We start from the raw sequence: 15,428 nt of genomic DNA, 5'->3' as shown, positions 1-15,428 counted from the left end.
TTTAACATGGCTGAACGCTTCTCTTTCAGAGGCTGGGTCCACCGAACACACTTCATTTGCTGGTGAGGGATGTAAAAAAGGTCAGTCTGCCATTTTGCACTTCCTACCCAATGGCGTCCTTCTATAAGACGTTTTATAAAGCATTTTTTACATTTATAAAGCAATTTTCCTATTATTGGTGGCATCAGAAAAAAGGAGCTCCTCTCTCCATAAAAGAACTTCCTTAAAAGTAATATATCTTTTTCACGTTTCATGTTCATCCACACACATGCTAGGCTCATGTTGAATGACTGTTGGTTACAGCGTCTTGGCACCATTTCCATTGCCTGGGGCAACAGCCAGGGAGCGTCATCTTACCCCTGACCTGAGCTCGCATCTGTCAGTGGAGTCTCCTGTTCTGTTATCTCCTTTAAGATCCGCGGCTCTCTCCTTCACTGAGCCAGCTTCCAGAAGGAACATGCCTCATGTCACTGTGTGTGTTCTGTGGACCGAAGCAGTCGTCCTTCCTGTTCTCTCATTAGTGAGTGATAGATGTTTCCTCCTCTTTCCACTGCTGCTGACTACTAGAGTGTGTGTTCATGTAGGATCTTGGCCGCTCCCTGTTCTGTCATGTCGCCACAGGCTACAGGATTAGACTGAGTTAAGGTGTGAGTGATTCATTTCTCGAGGATGCAGTCCCTGGCTTGCAAAGCATGGAACGTGTATTCATATTCTGAGCAAGAGAAAATAATTCAAATGAGAGAAGAGAGTTTTCAGAGTCCTGCATAGTCTGGCCATCCTTTATACAAATGTCTACTTCTAAGAATACAAGAATTCAGTTTCTACAGACATTCATTGGATCAGTGAATTATTGGTGGGTCTGGGAACCAAGAGGGACCAGTACCCTTGCTTCCTCCATCAGGAATCTGATTTCCCAGATCTCTTAGATGAGGGAGAGCAAACATTCAAAAGCCGCAGCTACCCAAGTTCAGACCCAACCGTGTCTCACCTAAATGGCTTCAAGAGTCCTCTTTCCACCTCCGGCCCCACACTCCATGACCATCCCAGACACAGGACTCCCCGACTTAAAATCCTCCAAAATCTCATGAAGTTCAAGGTCTTCCAAGAAAATTGTACCCCCCTGGCCCAGTTTGTCAATATCCCCTACTCTTTCCCATCACATCCCCACCACGGGGTACACATGCCAGGGAGCCCATGCAGTGCTCCCGTCTGCAGGGTCCTTCCTCCTTGTCCCTTGCAGTTTCTGCCCCTCCTGCTTCTAGCCCCCTCACGTGTGCCTCCTACAGAAGGTCCCTGCTTACCCTCTCACCCACCCAGAGTTCAGGAGTTCAGGGCCAGACTCAGGGTTTGTGGCTTTGCCCCTCCTCTAGAACAGTGAGCTCCCAGAGGGCAGGGCTGTGTCTCCTTATCTTTGCAAACGGCATTCGGGATAAGGTGGAGAATCCAGACAGAAGCTGCACAAACTTGTTAATGCAAGTTTCTACTGAGTGAAGTATTCGGTAAATGTGGCCAGTTCTGAAGTAAAGGGAGGACATTTGGAATGTGTAATCTGCACGCGAACCCTGGGTTCCCACCATCATTTCAGCCATGTGAAATTAAACCATCAATAATAGAAAACAAAAATCCTTACAACCCACTGGTCCCCTCTGCCCCCTGTGTAAGTCAACTGTCCAGCAACGCCAATGACTGGCCAACCTCGTCTCAACATACCTTGTTGTATTTTGTTGAAACACTCTGCTCCTTCACGGACTCCCAGTCACACCAGATACTTTGTCCCCCCAAAAGTCACAGGGCACCATGTGGAGCTTTCTCTAAGAAATTCCCAGCCCCAAGGATACTCTTCCCAGTGCCTCCTATCTAGTCCTCCTTCCTGTCATGTGGGTCACTTCCTCCTTCAGCATGAAAGCTGGACTCCAGGCTCCTAAAGCGGGCTTCTCCCTGGCAAGCAGCTATCAAAGCACCTTCTCAGCATGACTCATCTGCTCTCACAAAGGAGGTCCCAGGCCAGCTGCAGCCTCTCTCCTCTGTGTCTACACGGGCACGCTGCAGGCCATTTTGACCCAGCCCATGGACAAGCCCAGGGCTCTACCCTGCACTCTCATGGGTTTCTAACTCTTCTCACTGGGAAAGTTGAACCCATTTTCTGAAGTATGGCTTACCCCCTCATCTCCTTCAGTCATATGGTAATAGACTGAATATTGTTTAATGCTCCATTCCATACATCAGCACCCAACTGGTAGCCAGGAATGGCCACTTATGCCCAAGGTGTGTGATGAAGACCACACTTGGAATGCATTCTTGCAAGGCCTGAGACACGGCTTCTTTTCTTCTAGGGCAACCTGCCACCTGATTACCACATCAGCCTCATCGACATAGGGCTTGTGCTGGAGTATCTCATGGGCGGGGCATACCGCTGCAATTATACCCGGAAGAGCTTTCGGACCCTTTACAACAACTTGTTTGGACCTAAGAGGGTAGAACAAAATGAACTTGTGATGTTCTATGGTCCCCTGCTGTCCTTTCCAATATAACTCAGCCTGTTCAAAGCCAAGTTCATCATCCCATCCCCAAGGACACCTGTCCTTCCTCCTGTAGCTATCCAGGTGTGAGGCTGCATGGTCCCTAGAGATGCCCATGTTTTACCCACAGCCTTTACCGCCCTCAGCAAGGCAGGCCCTCGGCCCGTGGATTACATCTGCTCCCTGACTTTTGTCTATAGTAGGTTTCCTCCTGGGCTCCCTTGTCTCCGCCCTCTCCAATCCATCCTACCACTGTAGCCACTTTTATCTTCCAAAGCAAAAGACATGACACTGCACTCCTTGCTCAAATACTTACAGTGTTCTCCACCACCTGAGGAATCACAGCCAAGCTTATGATGACAGCATCTAAGCCTCTGTCAACCTAAGAGCTGTCCCACGCTGTCATGGGAGACCCCAAACCTCTGCCAAACTCGAATTGTATTACTGTACCAGCCATGTCTTTCCCCTGATCAAAACACCACGCCGATCACAAGACCAACTCAAATGTCAGATCTTCCATGAAGCTCTCCTCTCGCCCTCCCCACGGAGCCCCACAAACTCCATGTCTGCGTTTCTGTTAGTAAACTTCTCTGGTTCCACCTGGGTCATGTGTCTTCACATCCTTCTCCTTACCTGACTTTGGCTGTCCAAAACCAGTGTCCATATTACAGCATTTCCTTTCCTTGGGTATTTCCCTTAATTGTTAATGATACCAAGTACTTCTGAACCCAGGATTCTGTCCCCTACTAACAACACTGCCAATGTACTACTAACATTACTGCTACTACTATTAGTTATCTGATTGAATGGATGTTTTTTCCCTCTTTTATTATGCAGCCTAAAGCTCTTAAACTTCTAGGAATGGAAGTAAGTATGACATGTTTTCATTGGTTTTATATCTTCATCAAATACATGTAGCTCTCTTTGTGTTGTATTTGTCTAATGTAGACTGGAGGTTGCTTTCAATGGATCGATCCACTACCCTACACCACCATTTATTTAGATAGTGTACTCAAATTATAGAAAAGGATAGTAGGCATTCCAAAAAAGGTAAAAACTACTTAATTCATTTTATAGAGTTAGCAAAGCCATAGTTCCAAAAGTAAACAGAGAATAAACAAGAACAACAAAAAAACCCCTCAAAATCATAAATAATAGGAAAGAAATTCAGCAGCATATTTTAAAAGTTCTAAGGAAGTAATTAAGGTCTTCTAAGAATGCGAATATAATTTAACATTGAAAGTTTTGAGTATATTGCATCATATCAAGAAGTCAAAGAAGGAAAATGGTAAAAGAGCATTTTCAACAAATGCCAAAGAAGAATTGAAAAACAGTTTCCTTAATTTTTTAAGGTTTACTAGAAACAGAATGAAAAAAAATAGAGTGATGAGATAAAAAATACCCCCTGGTATGATTAAAAATATATGTATGTAGGGGCACCTGGGTGGCTCAGTGGATTAAGCCTCTGCCTTCGGCTCGGGTCGTGATCCCAGATTCCTGGGATCGAGCCCCGCATCGGGCTCTCTGCTCAGCGGGGAGCCTGCTTCTCCCTCTTTATCTGCCTGCCTCTCTGCCTGCTTCTGCCTACTTGTGATTTCCTCTCTGTCCAATAAATAAATTAAAAATCTTTTTAAAAAAATACAGGTATGTAGTAAGAAGAAATCTATAACATTAGGAAAAGTATGTGCTATGGTGAGTGCTATGAAGTGTGTAAACCTGATGATTCACAGACCTGTACCCCTGGGGATAAAAATATATTATATGTTTATAAAAAAATTTTAAAAATTAAATTAATTTAAAATTTTTTTTAAAAAAAGAAGAAATCTATGACTGAACACTAATGCCCTCGAGTCATTTTTATTAACATCAAGAAGACAAGCATGTTCAAAAAAAAAAAAAAAAGACAAGCATGTCCATTATCGTTGCCATCATAATGAACCCCATTAGTTTTTTAAAGTTTTCTAGAAATTGTACCACATGAAAAAATAAATGTTAAAGAAAGAGTAAGCCTCAAGGGGAGAAAATAATTACTTTAAAAGAATACTTAAAAGAAAGGAAAAATTATTACAGCAAAAAATATTATTTTGTGTCTAGAAAATTCAGGAAAATCAATTAAAGTTCTCTCCCAACAGAACAGAAGCACCCAGAAATCAGCTTAACAAGGAACCTTAAGAACAAAGCACTAGACATGAAAATGTGTACATGAATGGAAGAATACCATATCACAGCAAATTAAGACTATTGTTAAGATTCTTCTCAAATATATTCATGAGTTAAATAGCATCCCGATTACTATATGGACTCAGGGTAGAAGGTGTCAATTCTGTGTTCACAGTGAAGACTGATTTTAACATTGTTACACCATTGTTGATGGAGCTGTGGTCTTACAAGGACTGCAATATGGAACTTTCTATAATTTCCTATTCTCTTGCGTTCTTTACGTCATGTAGGGTTTATCTTTTGGGTGAAGTTTCGCCCAAATAGCCTAGACCCTCTTCTCTTTTAAGAGGTATATCTTTCACCACCTTCAAAACCATTTCATGAGTCCACCCAGGCTTTCTATTTTCTGGAGTCCATTTTTGTCATTTAGACTCTCCTAGAAAACGTCATGATCCCAGGGTCCTGGGATCAAGTCCTACATCAGGCTCCTTGCTCAACAGGGAGCAGGCTCCTTGCTCAACAGGGAGCATGCTTCTTCCTCTGCCCACTGCTCCCTCTGCTTGCTCCCTCTCTCTCTCTTTCTCACAAATAAATAAATAAATCTTTTTTTAAAAGGAGGGGTGCACCTGGGTCTCTCAGTTGGTTAAGCATCTGCCTTTGGCTCAGATCATGATCCCAGAGTCCTGGGATTGAGTCCCACACTCGGCTCCCTGCTCAGTGGGGAGTCTGAGTCTCCCTCTCTCTCTGCCCCTCCTCCCTGCTTGTGCATACTCTCTCTCTCACTTGCTCTCAAATAAATAGATAAAACCTTTAGACTTTCCTAGAAAACAATTTATTTTATCTAGATTTTCAAATTCATTGGTATAAATCTTTACATTATATTGTTTCAGTCTCCTTAATATCTTAATTGTATGCCCTTCTGATTTTTTAAAATTATATCTTCTATTGTTTTTTTCTTAACCAAACTGTTCTACATATTTGATGGTATTTTTGCTGTATCAAACAACTTTATTTTTTTCCTATTTGTTCTTATTAGCATCTCCTACATTTTTATTCATTCCTTCCATATACTTTCTACAGTTACCGTATTGTTTGTATAGACTCCATTTGATGGGAGTTTCACTCATTTTCAATCTTCCCTTTACTGCAATAAACATATGAAAGGTATAAATTTTTCCCTGAGCATTGTTTTCATATCACACATGTTTAGGTAAGTAGAACCTTCATTGTCATTTATTTCTAAATTGTTTATAATTTCCTCTTTAATTCAAGAGCATTTAAAGTCATTATTATTATTTGGAAGAGAGAGAGAGAGAACAGAGGTGGGAGGGGTGACCAGGAGGGTCAGAGGGAGAGGGAGAAGCAGACTCCCCACTGCGCAGGGATTTTTCCAGGAGGGATTCAGTCCCATGACCCTGGGTTCATAACCTGAGCCCAAGGCAAACACTTAACTGACTGAGCCACCCAGGCACCCCTAATCCAAGAGCATTTAAAATCCAGAAGTGCATTTAAATTTTTCCAGATGTAGACTCCTCTGTTGTTATCCGACAGTTTTGATAAGTCAACTATGTGATTTGTAGTGGAATCTGTTGAGATAGAAAATCTCAAAGGACTTGGGGTATAATGCCTGGTGGGGTTCTGTTAATGATCCATGTATGGTGGAAATACATGTGCATTCTTGGTTTGTTAGAAACATTTCTTATATTTAGCTGTCAGATCAAATTGATAATTATGTAATTTAATTTGTTTCCATATTTAGGAATTTTTTAAAGTTCATTTGGAAGTGAAGTACATTCAGGGACTCTTTACTGTGACAGTGGATGTGTCCATTTCTCTTTATACTTCCAGTTCATATCTTTTCTTATTTTATTGAGATGTTTCTCTTTTTCTTGTTGCTTTGTAGCAGTTTAGGAAAATTAACTCCTTGTTTGTTATATCCTCTCTCTAGCAATTTTAAAACTATTTTAAAAGAATTTTTATGCAATTAGTATTTTGGAATTATGTATTATTGAAAGGTAGGCTTAAAGGGCTTCTGTTTTATAACATTTCATTACCATCTGTGGATTTTTATTTAATTTGGTATATTCTTAAATATATATATATTTTAAGAATATATACATATAGAATATATAATAATATATAATATTCTTAGAAGAATATTAAGAATATATATATATACATATATATATGTATATATATATATACACACACACATATATATTTTTTAGAGTTGGAGAATGGCAGAGGGAGGGACAGAGCCTTAAGCAGGTTCCGCTCCCAGTATGGAGCCTGATGCAGGGCTAACTTAGTATATTCTTGAAAATAAAGCTGTGAAATAAGTCAAGCAGAGACAGTCAATTATCATAGGGTTTCACTTGTTTGTGGAACATAAGGAATAACATGGAGGACATTAGGAGAAGGAAAGGAAAAGTGAATTGGGGGAAATCGAAGGGGGAGATGAGCCTTGAGAGACTATGGACTCTGTGGTGGGGGAATGGGCGAGCCTGGTGGTGGGTGTTATGGAGGGCACGTATTGCATGGAGCATTGGGTGTGGTACATAAACAATGAATCTTGGAACACCAAAAAAATAAAATTAAAAAAAAATAAATATAATTAAATTTTTAAAAAAGGAAAAATTTGTATCAAATGACCTATAAAGAAAAAAGAAAGAAAGAAAAGAAAAGAAAGGAAAGCTGTGTTTATTTTTAGATTTCTATGGAGCAATTTTTTTTCTTTTTTTAATGTTTTTTATTATCATTATTATTATTACTTATTAACATATAATGTATTATTAGCCCCAGGGGTACAGGTCTGTGAATCGCCAGGTTTACTCACTTCACAGCACTCACCATAGCACATACCCTTCCCAATGTTCATAACCCAACCACCCTCTTGCTACTCCTCCCACCCCACAACCCTCAATTTGTTTTATGAGATTAAGTGTCTCTTATGGTTTGTCTCCCTCCTGATCCCATCTTGTTTCATTTATTCTTTTCCTACCCCCCCAAACCCCCACATTGCTTCTTGACTTCCTCATATCAGAAAGATCGTATGATAGTTGTCTTTCTCTGACTTATTTCGCTAAGCATAATACCCTCTAGTTCCATCCACATTGTCACAAATGGCAAGATTTCATTTCTTTTGATGGCTTCATAGTATTCCATTATATATATATACAACATCTTCTTTATCCATTCACCTGTCGATGGACATCTAGGTTCTTTCCATAGTTTGGCTATTGTGGACATTGCTGCTATAAACATTCGGGTGCATGTGCCCCTTCGGATCACTACATTTGTATCTTTAGGGTAAATACCCAGTAGTGCGATTGTTGGGTTATAGGGTATCTCTATTTTCAAATTTTTGAGGAACCTCCATGCTGTTTTCCAGAGTGGTTGCACCAGCTTGCATTCCCACCAACAGTGTAGGAGGGTTCCCCTTTCTCTGCCTCCTCGCCAGCATCTGTCATTTCCTAACTTGTTAATTTTAGCCATTCTGACTGGTGTGAGGTGGTAACTCATTGTGGTTTTGATTTGTATTTCCCTGATGCCGAGTGATGTGGAGCACTTTTTCATGCGTCTGTTGGCCATCTGGGTGTCTTCTTTGCAGAAGTGTCTGTTCATGTCCTTTGTATGTGGCAATTTTTAACAGATATAGAACAACATCCACAAAATTACTGTGACTATAGTTTTACTGTGACCATTTAGAAAATTAGAACAAAAACATTTAAATCCAGGACAAGGTATGGCAGTTTCAGTAGAAATGTTACAACTCATGACGAAACTCTAACAGGGATGCCTGGGTGGCTCAGTGGGTTAAAGCCTCTGCCTTCGGCTCAGGTCATGATCCCAGGGTCCTGGGATTGAGCCCCGCATTGGGTTCTCTGCTCAGCAGGAAGCCTGCTTCCTCTTCTCTCTGCCTGCCTCTCTATTTACTTGTGATCTCTGTCTGTCAAATAAACAAATAAAATCTTAAAAAAAAAAAAAGAAAGAAAGAAACTATAACAGTTTTACGGGGGGTGGGGTGATACTGGTGGTGGGTGTTATGGAGGGCAGGTATGCTTGGAGCACTGGGTGTGATGCATAAACGATGAATTCTGGAACACTGAAAAAAATGAAATTGAATTAAATTTTTTAAAAAACAAAACTATAACAATTAGGTCAGTCATGAATAACGCATGATAAGAATTGGAGGGCCAGGCCTCCAACCCAGCCACTCTAGTTGTGTGAATATGGGCAAGTTATTCAGACTTGGGGCCACAACTTCCTCATCTGAGGGAATGGAAGAAATTCACAATCTCTGAGTCATTGAAGAATAAGTGTAGGTAATCGATGGGAAAGCTGTTTGCAAAGGAATAAATATCCATGTCTGTTATACCGCTGAGTACTGAAGTCTTAGCCTGCAGTAATCTGAGCCCATCTAATTAATCTTGCTCCCAGGTTCACCCCGATTCTCCCTGTCATGGCCCACCTTTCTTTTGGATCCTGTTCTATTTTCAGAACAGTCCCTCATCATCCCTTGAGGAAATGGAAATTTTGGCCTTCCCTCTGCACCACACACGTGAAAGGACAAAGCTCATTTAAACATGGAGAGGGAAAACCTACAACAATTTTCTCTCTCTCCTTCTACATTGTCCTATTCATCTCTGGTCACCTATGTCTGACATTGATATTGGGCGACTTCCCCAAGAAAATAAACTTTACCTCTCCCGTGATGCTGTTTGTGTTTTAGTGTATTCCTTCTTTCAGTTTTGTAGCATGTCCTCAGGCTTTTTCAAAAATTTATTATTGAAGTATGTTTGACACACAATGTGGCATTAGTTTCCCATATAAGACTCACTCAACAATTCTTTTTTTTTTAAGATTTTATTTATTTATTTGACAGAGATCACAAGTAGGGAGAGAGGCAGGCAGAGAGAGAGAGAGGAGGAAGCAGGCACCGTGCTGAGCAGAGAGCCCGATGCTGATGCCAGAGAGCCTTAACCCACTGAGCCACCCAGGCGCCCTGATTGAACAATCCTATATGTTTCTCCGCACTCACCCTAATAAGCGTTATCCTCATCTGTCACCATGCAACGTCACTACAACATTATTGACTATATTGCCTATTCTGTACTTTCCACCTCTATGACTTACTTATTTTATAACTGGAAGTTTGTACGCCTGAATCCCTTTCACTGATTTCACCCATCCCTCCACATCATCCCCTCTGGCAACCACCAGATTTTTGCCTGTATATAAGTCTGGGATTTTTGTTTGTCTGCTTACTTGTTTGTTTTGTTTGCTAGGTTCCACATGTAAGTGAAATCATGTGGTATTGGTCTTTCTTTGTCTGCCTTATTTCACTTAGCATCATATCTTCTACGTCCATCCACGTTGTTGCAAATGGCAATATCTCATACGTTTTTATGGCTGAGTAATATTGCACTGTGTGTAAATTCCACCTCTTTATTCATTCATCTGTTGATGGACACGTGTTGCTTTCACATCTTAGCTATTGTAAATAATACTGCAATAAATATAGGGATACGTGTATCTTTTCAAATTAGTTCTTTTGTTTTCCTTGGGTAAATGCTCAGCAGTGGAATTACTGGGTCATAGGGTAGCTCTATATTTAACTTTTTGAGGAACCTCCATACTGTTTACCACAGTGGCTGCACCAGCTTGCATTCCCACCAACAGTGTAAGAGGGTTCTTCCACATGCCCATTATACTTGCTATTTGTATCCCCTCAATTTTTAAAGGCTTGTGGGAAAACAAACAAACAAACAAACAAACACCTGCCAACCCAGATGTATAAAGTCATCAAACTCTAGCATGCCTTTTCAGTCTATTTTGTGTTTAGGTGGTTTCCTTATTATAATAAAAACATGTCCTTCTTTCCACAAGAATTAATATACTGACTGGGAACCTCAGATATATTTACAAAATCTCTTTATTACCGCTGACAAAGGGGTTTTCCTTTTTTTGGTAGTCATGCAATCCTTTGCTGTGCACTTAGGACAGAACCGTGAAAAAAGGTGCTTGTTTCCCCTCAGGATGATGAGCCTCCAGCCAAAGGGAAGAAGAAGAAAAAGAAGAAGAAGGAGGAAGAGATTGACATCGACGTGGATGACCCTGCCGTGAGTCGGTTCCAGTACCCCTTCCACGAGCTGATGGTGTGGGCCGTGCTGATGAAGCGTCAGAAAATGGCGGTCTTCCTCTGGCAGCGAGGCGAGGAGAGCATGGCCAAGGCCCTTGTGGCCTGTAAGCTGTACAAGTCAATGGCCCACGAGTCCTCCGAGAGCGAGCTGGTGGACGATATCTCCCAGGATCTGGACAACAACTCAAAGTGAGTGTCTCGAGGGAGTTTAAGAACTGGGAGTGACTATTGTCCTGAGGATCTGTCCCCTTGGGGGAGAGTGGCAAATGCATTTCTCACTTAAGTCCCATTATGTTGAAAGCTTGGTCATAAATCACTTTGTCCATCATGCCAATATTTTTCCTTCTGTTTCTCTGAGGTATTTCTAGACTGCCATTGTTTTGTTTTTTTTACTGCCCTCTCATGGGAACTATGGAAACATAATGTTAAGGCAAAGACAGTGAAACAGATTTCCACACTGAAACACACAGGGGAGTACAACTCTAGTGACATTACCTCTCAATTTGACTTTCCCAAGTGCTCCCTCTCTCATTTAGGTGGGACAGGACAGCCAGAGGATCCTGCAGTTGGGTATTTCCCTTCTCCCAGGACAATTAGGCTCTCATAATACCCCAGTAAGTTAGTCTATGGCTAACTCTTCTTCTGGCAGGCCTTGTTAAGAAACAGGGCACACTGACTTATTTCTCTGTCTGTCTCTGCAGTTTTGGGAGCAGCAGTGTGTGCTGTGATCTCAATTCTCTGATGGGTTTAGAAGGGCTGTCAATTTTCAGTTTGTGCAGCTTTTCACTTATTCTGAGGACAGACTGGTCACTTCCAAGCCGCTTACGTGCAGAACCAAAACCCAGAAGTCCCAATACAACTTTATAGACCCAGGAACTTGAGGCCTACACAGGCAACTCTGCCAACATCTAACATCTTTCTTTTCTGAGGCGACCTGCTTTTATTTTCTAATAAAATTAGATAAAGTGATTTCCAAAATCACTAGATTTCTAAATATTGGGAATTCAAAGTTATCTAAAGAAATAGGGCGGTATTCCCCTGTCTCAGTGGGTTGGTAAACACCATCCCTCTGCTTCCTGGAGGATTCTCATGGTGATATGTCACCCTACAACCTTTAGGACCTGCGGCTAGAAAGCATTCCTTTACAGGGAACAGGGAAGGCCATTCCCCCACACATAATTCCTCCCTTCTGTATCTTCAGCTCATCATTGGAATGAAATCTTACAAAAAATGGAGAAACAAAAACTTCGTGAAGGGCGATCACTTTGGAACTTTATCTTTATCTTAACATTCCATGAAAAATGTTGAAGGAACAGGGAATGTTTATGACTGCCATTGAGTATTGGAATGTCATGCAGAAAATGGAATAAGTTTTATGTTTACAGGGGTGCCGGGGTGGCTCAGTCAGTTAAACGTCTGCCGTCAGCTCGGGTCATGATCCCAGGGTCTTGGGATCTCAACTCAGTGGGGAGTCTGCTTCTTCCTCTCCCTCTGTGCTCTCTCTCTCGCTCACTCTCTCTCAAGTAAATAATTTTTTTTAAAAGATCTTAAAAAAAATTTGTATATTTGTAGTTCAACTTCTCCTTCTCCTCAGCTTGGCTCCCCTTAATGTCCCATCCTCCACCTCCAACAACGGGGTCCTGGCTGCTCTAGGCCCCAGTGACAACTAGAGCCTGTCTCTCTCATTGCACTGAGTGTTGGATTCTCCTGTGACCACTGTGTTACTGAAATAATTGCTCACGTGCAAAGAAAGGCATCCATACAAACCTATGTGTTCACAAACAACATACTGGTATGACCAGAAGCTAGGTCAAGGAACAGGACCTTACCTAGACCTACCAGCCCTCCTGGTATCCCCCTGCAAAGTCCACCCGTACACTCCATAGAAGGTAGCCATATTCTGACTTCCATTGTCACAGGGACTTTGCTCCCCTTTCTGTCTCCATCCCTTTTCCAAGAGACCTGAGGGCAAATGTGGTGTCATTCTAAAGTCCATTTGCAGGGGCACTGGGTGGCTCAGTGGGTTAAGCTGCTGCTGCCTTTGGCTCGGGTCATGATCCCAGGGTCCTGGGATTGAGCCCCGCATCAGGCTCTCTGCTCAGCAGGGAGCCTGCTTCCCCGCTCTCTCTGCCTGTCTCTCAGCCTACTATGTGATCGCTGTCTGTCAATTAAATAAAATCTTAAAAAAAAAAAAAAAAACTTAAAGTCCATTTGCAGCAGGAGCAGTCAATCCCCCAACATGACTGAACACAGAGCCCTGGTCTCAGCCATTCCCATCTGGGGACATACCCCATGAGCTTCCCAACCGCAGAATACTGGAAATCAAGGATTCTGAGTCCTGTGGCTCCATGATGTCCCTGTGGACACGTCTCTCTAACAAAGAGTGTATGGCCACTGCAGCTTCAGCCCTGGCTGGTTTCTTTCCCTCCAGAGACTTCGGCCAGCTTGCAGTGGAGTTGTTAGACCAGTCCTATAAGCATGATGAGCAGATCGCCATGAAACTGCTGACCTATGAGCTCAAGAACTGGAGCAACTCCACCTGCCTGAAGCTGGCGGTGGCGGCCAAACACCGGGACTTCATCGCTCACACCTGTAGCCAGATGCTGCTGACCGACATGTGGATGGGAAGGCTGCGAATGAGGAAAAACCCCGGCCTCAAAGTATGTAATGACGTGTTGTGAGCTCTGACTCTGCACCTTGCTGAGCTGGGCACTTCCTGTGGATTATTTCATTTACTCCTCTGAGCAACCCCACCAGGGAGATGCCTGTCTTACAGATGACTTAAGTAATTTGCCCAGGGTCTGAGCCAGGTAGGCATGGATCCAGGACCTGAACCCAAGAGGTCTAATGCCCGACTTAATCACCGTGCCTGGCTTATGAAGCCTGGAGTCCACCCTAACTAACCACACGCCCCCTGGACAGGCCATCTACCTGCCATTAAAGCAAACATCTGAACTCTTTCTATAGATCCCGTTACAACTCTGAAATTGTGTAATATTAATTTGATTGGCAATGTTTTCCTTACATGGGGTTTGTAAGAGAATATGAGGTCATGAATGGGCTGGAAAAGGATGTAGTGGGTGGAAAAATGTATTGTGATGAAATCCTAGTTCTGCTGTTTACTACTGTTAATGATTAGGTTACCTTTCTTTCTTTCCTTCTTTCTTTTCTTTCTTTCTTTTGTTAATGACTAGGTTACCTTTCTTTCTTTCTCTCTTTATTTTTCTTTCAAGTAGGCTTCACAGCCAGCATCAAGCCTAATACAAGGCTTGAACTCATGACCCTGAGTTCAAGACCTGAGCTGAGATCAAGAGTTGGCTGCTTCACCAACTGAGCCATCCAGGCACACCAACTATTAGGTTGTCTTGAGGAGAGATTCTAATCTTCAGATAAGCCAGTCCCTCATGACAATATTATACCAATCTCATGGGAGAGTCATGAGGGTAAAGAAAAGACATTATATGTTATGCTGTGTGGTTCTGGCAAATAGAAGGCCCTTCGTGTCTTAAAATTTTGAAGGGGGACCGCCTGGGTGGCTCAGTGGGTTAAAGCCTCTGCCTTCGGTCAAGTCATGATCCCAGGGTCCTGGGATCTAGGCCCATATCCAGCTCTCTGCCTAGTGGAGAGCCTGCTTCCTCCTCTCTCTCTGCCTACCTCTCTACCTACTAGTGATCTCTGTCTGTCAAATAAATAAATAAATAAAGTCTTAAGAAAAATTGAAGGGTACGCTTTATCTCCATATGAGAACTGAGCATCAGGATTAAAAGTCAATGAGATTAAATGAGTTTAAGGAGTCAGTGAGATCCAAGAAGAAAGTGCTTCCAGTAAATTCCAATAAATTTCAATAAATAGATGGAATTACTGAGCAGCTACAAGTATCAGAGATACAGGTTAAGGAAATAAACACAGTTTATTTTTTCTTTTCTTTTTTTTTTTTAAATGAAAACAGTTTCTTAACAAGAAAATACTTTATGAGAAAATAGAAGGGGAATCAAATTCCAGGAAGAAAACAAAAGTTAAGGTTCAGTTAGGATTCAAATTAAAATTCAGAATGATTCTGAATGGCTGGTCCAATGTAAAAAAGACCATTTGATCTCTGATGCCAAGAACATGATCCTTCAGGGGCGCCAGAATTCTACATTAAAATTGCCATATGGCCGTGCAATAAACAATATTTATACAGTACTTAAAACGGAAATGCTTTTTCTTGGTTTTCAGCTTTTAGAATAGTTCCACAGGCGAAGCCTTCCGTGAAGGCTCAAGAAAGATTCCTAAACAGGATACAAAAGTCACCAAGTATGAAAATACAGAAGCAAAGGCACTGCTTGGGAAAACTGGGTGATGGAAGGGAGAAAGGAGGGTGGTGAGAAGGACAGTGACCCGTATTATAAAGCAGGCAATCGAGGGCGCCTGGGTGGCTCAGTGGGTGAAGCCTCTGCCTTCGGCTCAGGTCATGATCCCACGGTTCTGGGATGGAGCCCCGCATCCATCCGGGCTCTCTGCTCAGCGGGGAGCCCGCTTCCTCCTCTCTCTCTGCCCGCCTCTCTGCCTACTTGTGATCTCTGCCTGTCAAATAAATAATAAATAAAATCTTTTTTTTTTTTTTT

The 15,428-nt window shown here is 42.1% G+C and overlaps 1 protein-coding gene across 1 annotated transcript in view; it reads left to right on the top strand.

The window, feature by feature from the left end:
- The window catches only part of TRPM1 (transient receptor potential cation channel subfamily M member 1), a 107,540-nt gene that overhangs the window by 51,451 nt on the left and 40,661 nt on the right, over positions 1-15,428 (top strand). The window contains exons 14-18 of the mRNA XM_059371236.1: positions 30-80; positions 2,334-2,474; positions 3,357-3,386; positions 10,718-11,010; positions 13,253-13,481. Of these exons, the coding sequence (XP_059227219.1) occupies positions 30-80; positions 2,334-2,474; positions 3,357-3,386; positions 10,718-11,010; positions 13,253-13,481 (744 nt within the window). The remainder of the gene's footprint in view (positions 1-29; positions 81-2,333; positions 2,475-3,356; positions 3,387-10,717; positions 11,011-13,252; positions 13,482-15,428) is intronic.

The sequence above is a fragment of the Mustela nigripes genome, chromosome 13 (genome assembly GCF_022355385.1).
Source record: "Mustela nigripes isolate SB6536 chromosome 13, MUSNIG.SB6536, whole genome shotgun sequence".
NCBI lineage: Eukaryota > Metazoa > Chordata > Mammalia > Carnivora > Mustelidae > Mustela > Mustela nigripes.
The sequence above is the reverse complement of the archived record's forward strand: the minus strand, read 5'-3'. Positions and strand labels throughout refer to the sequence as shown.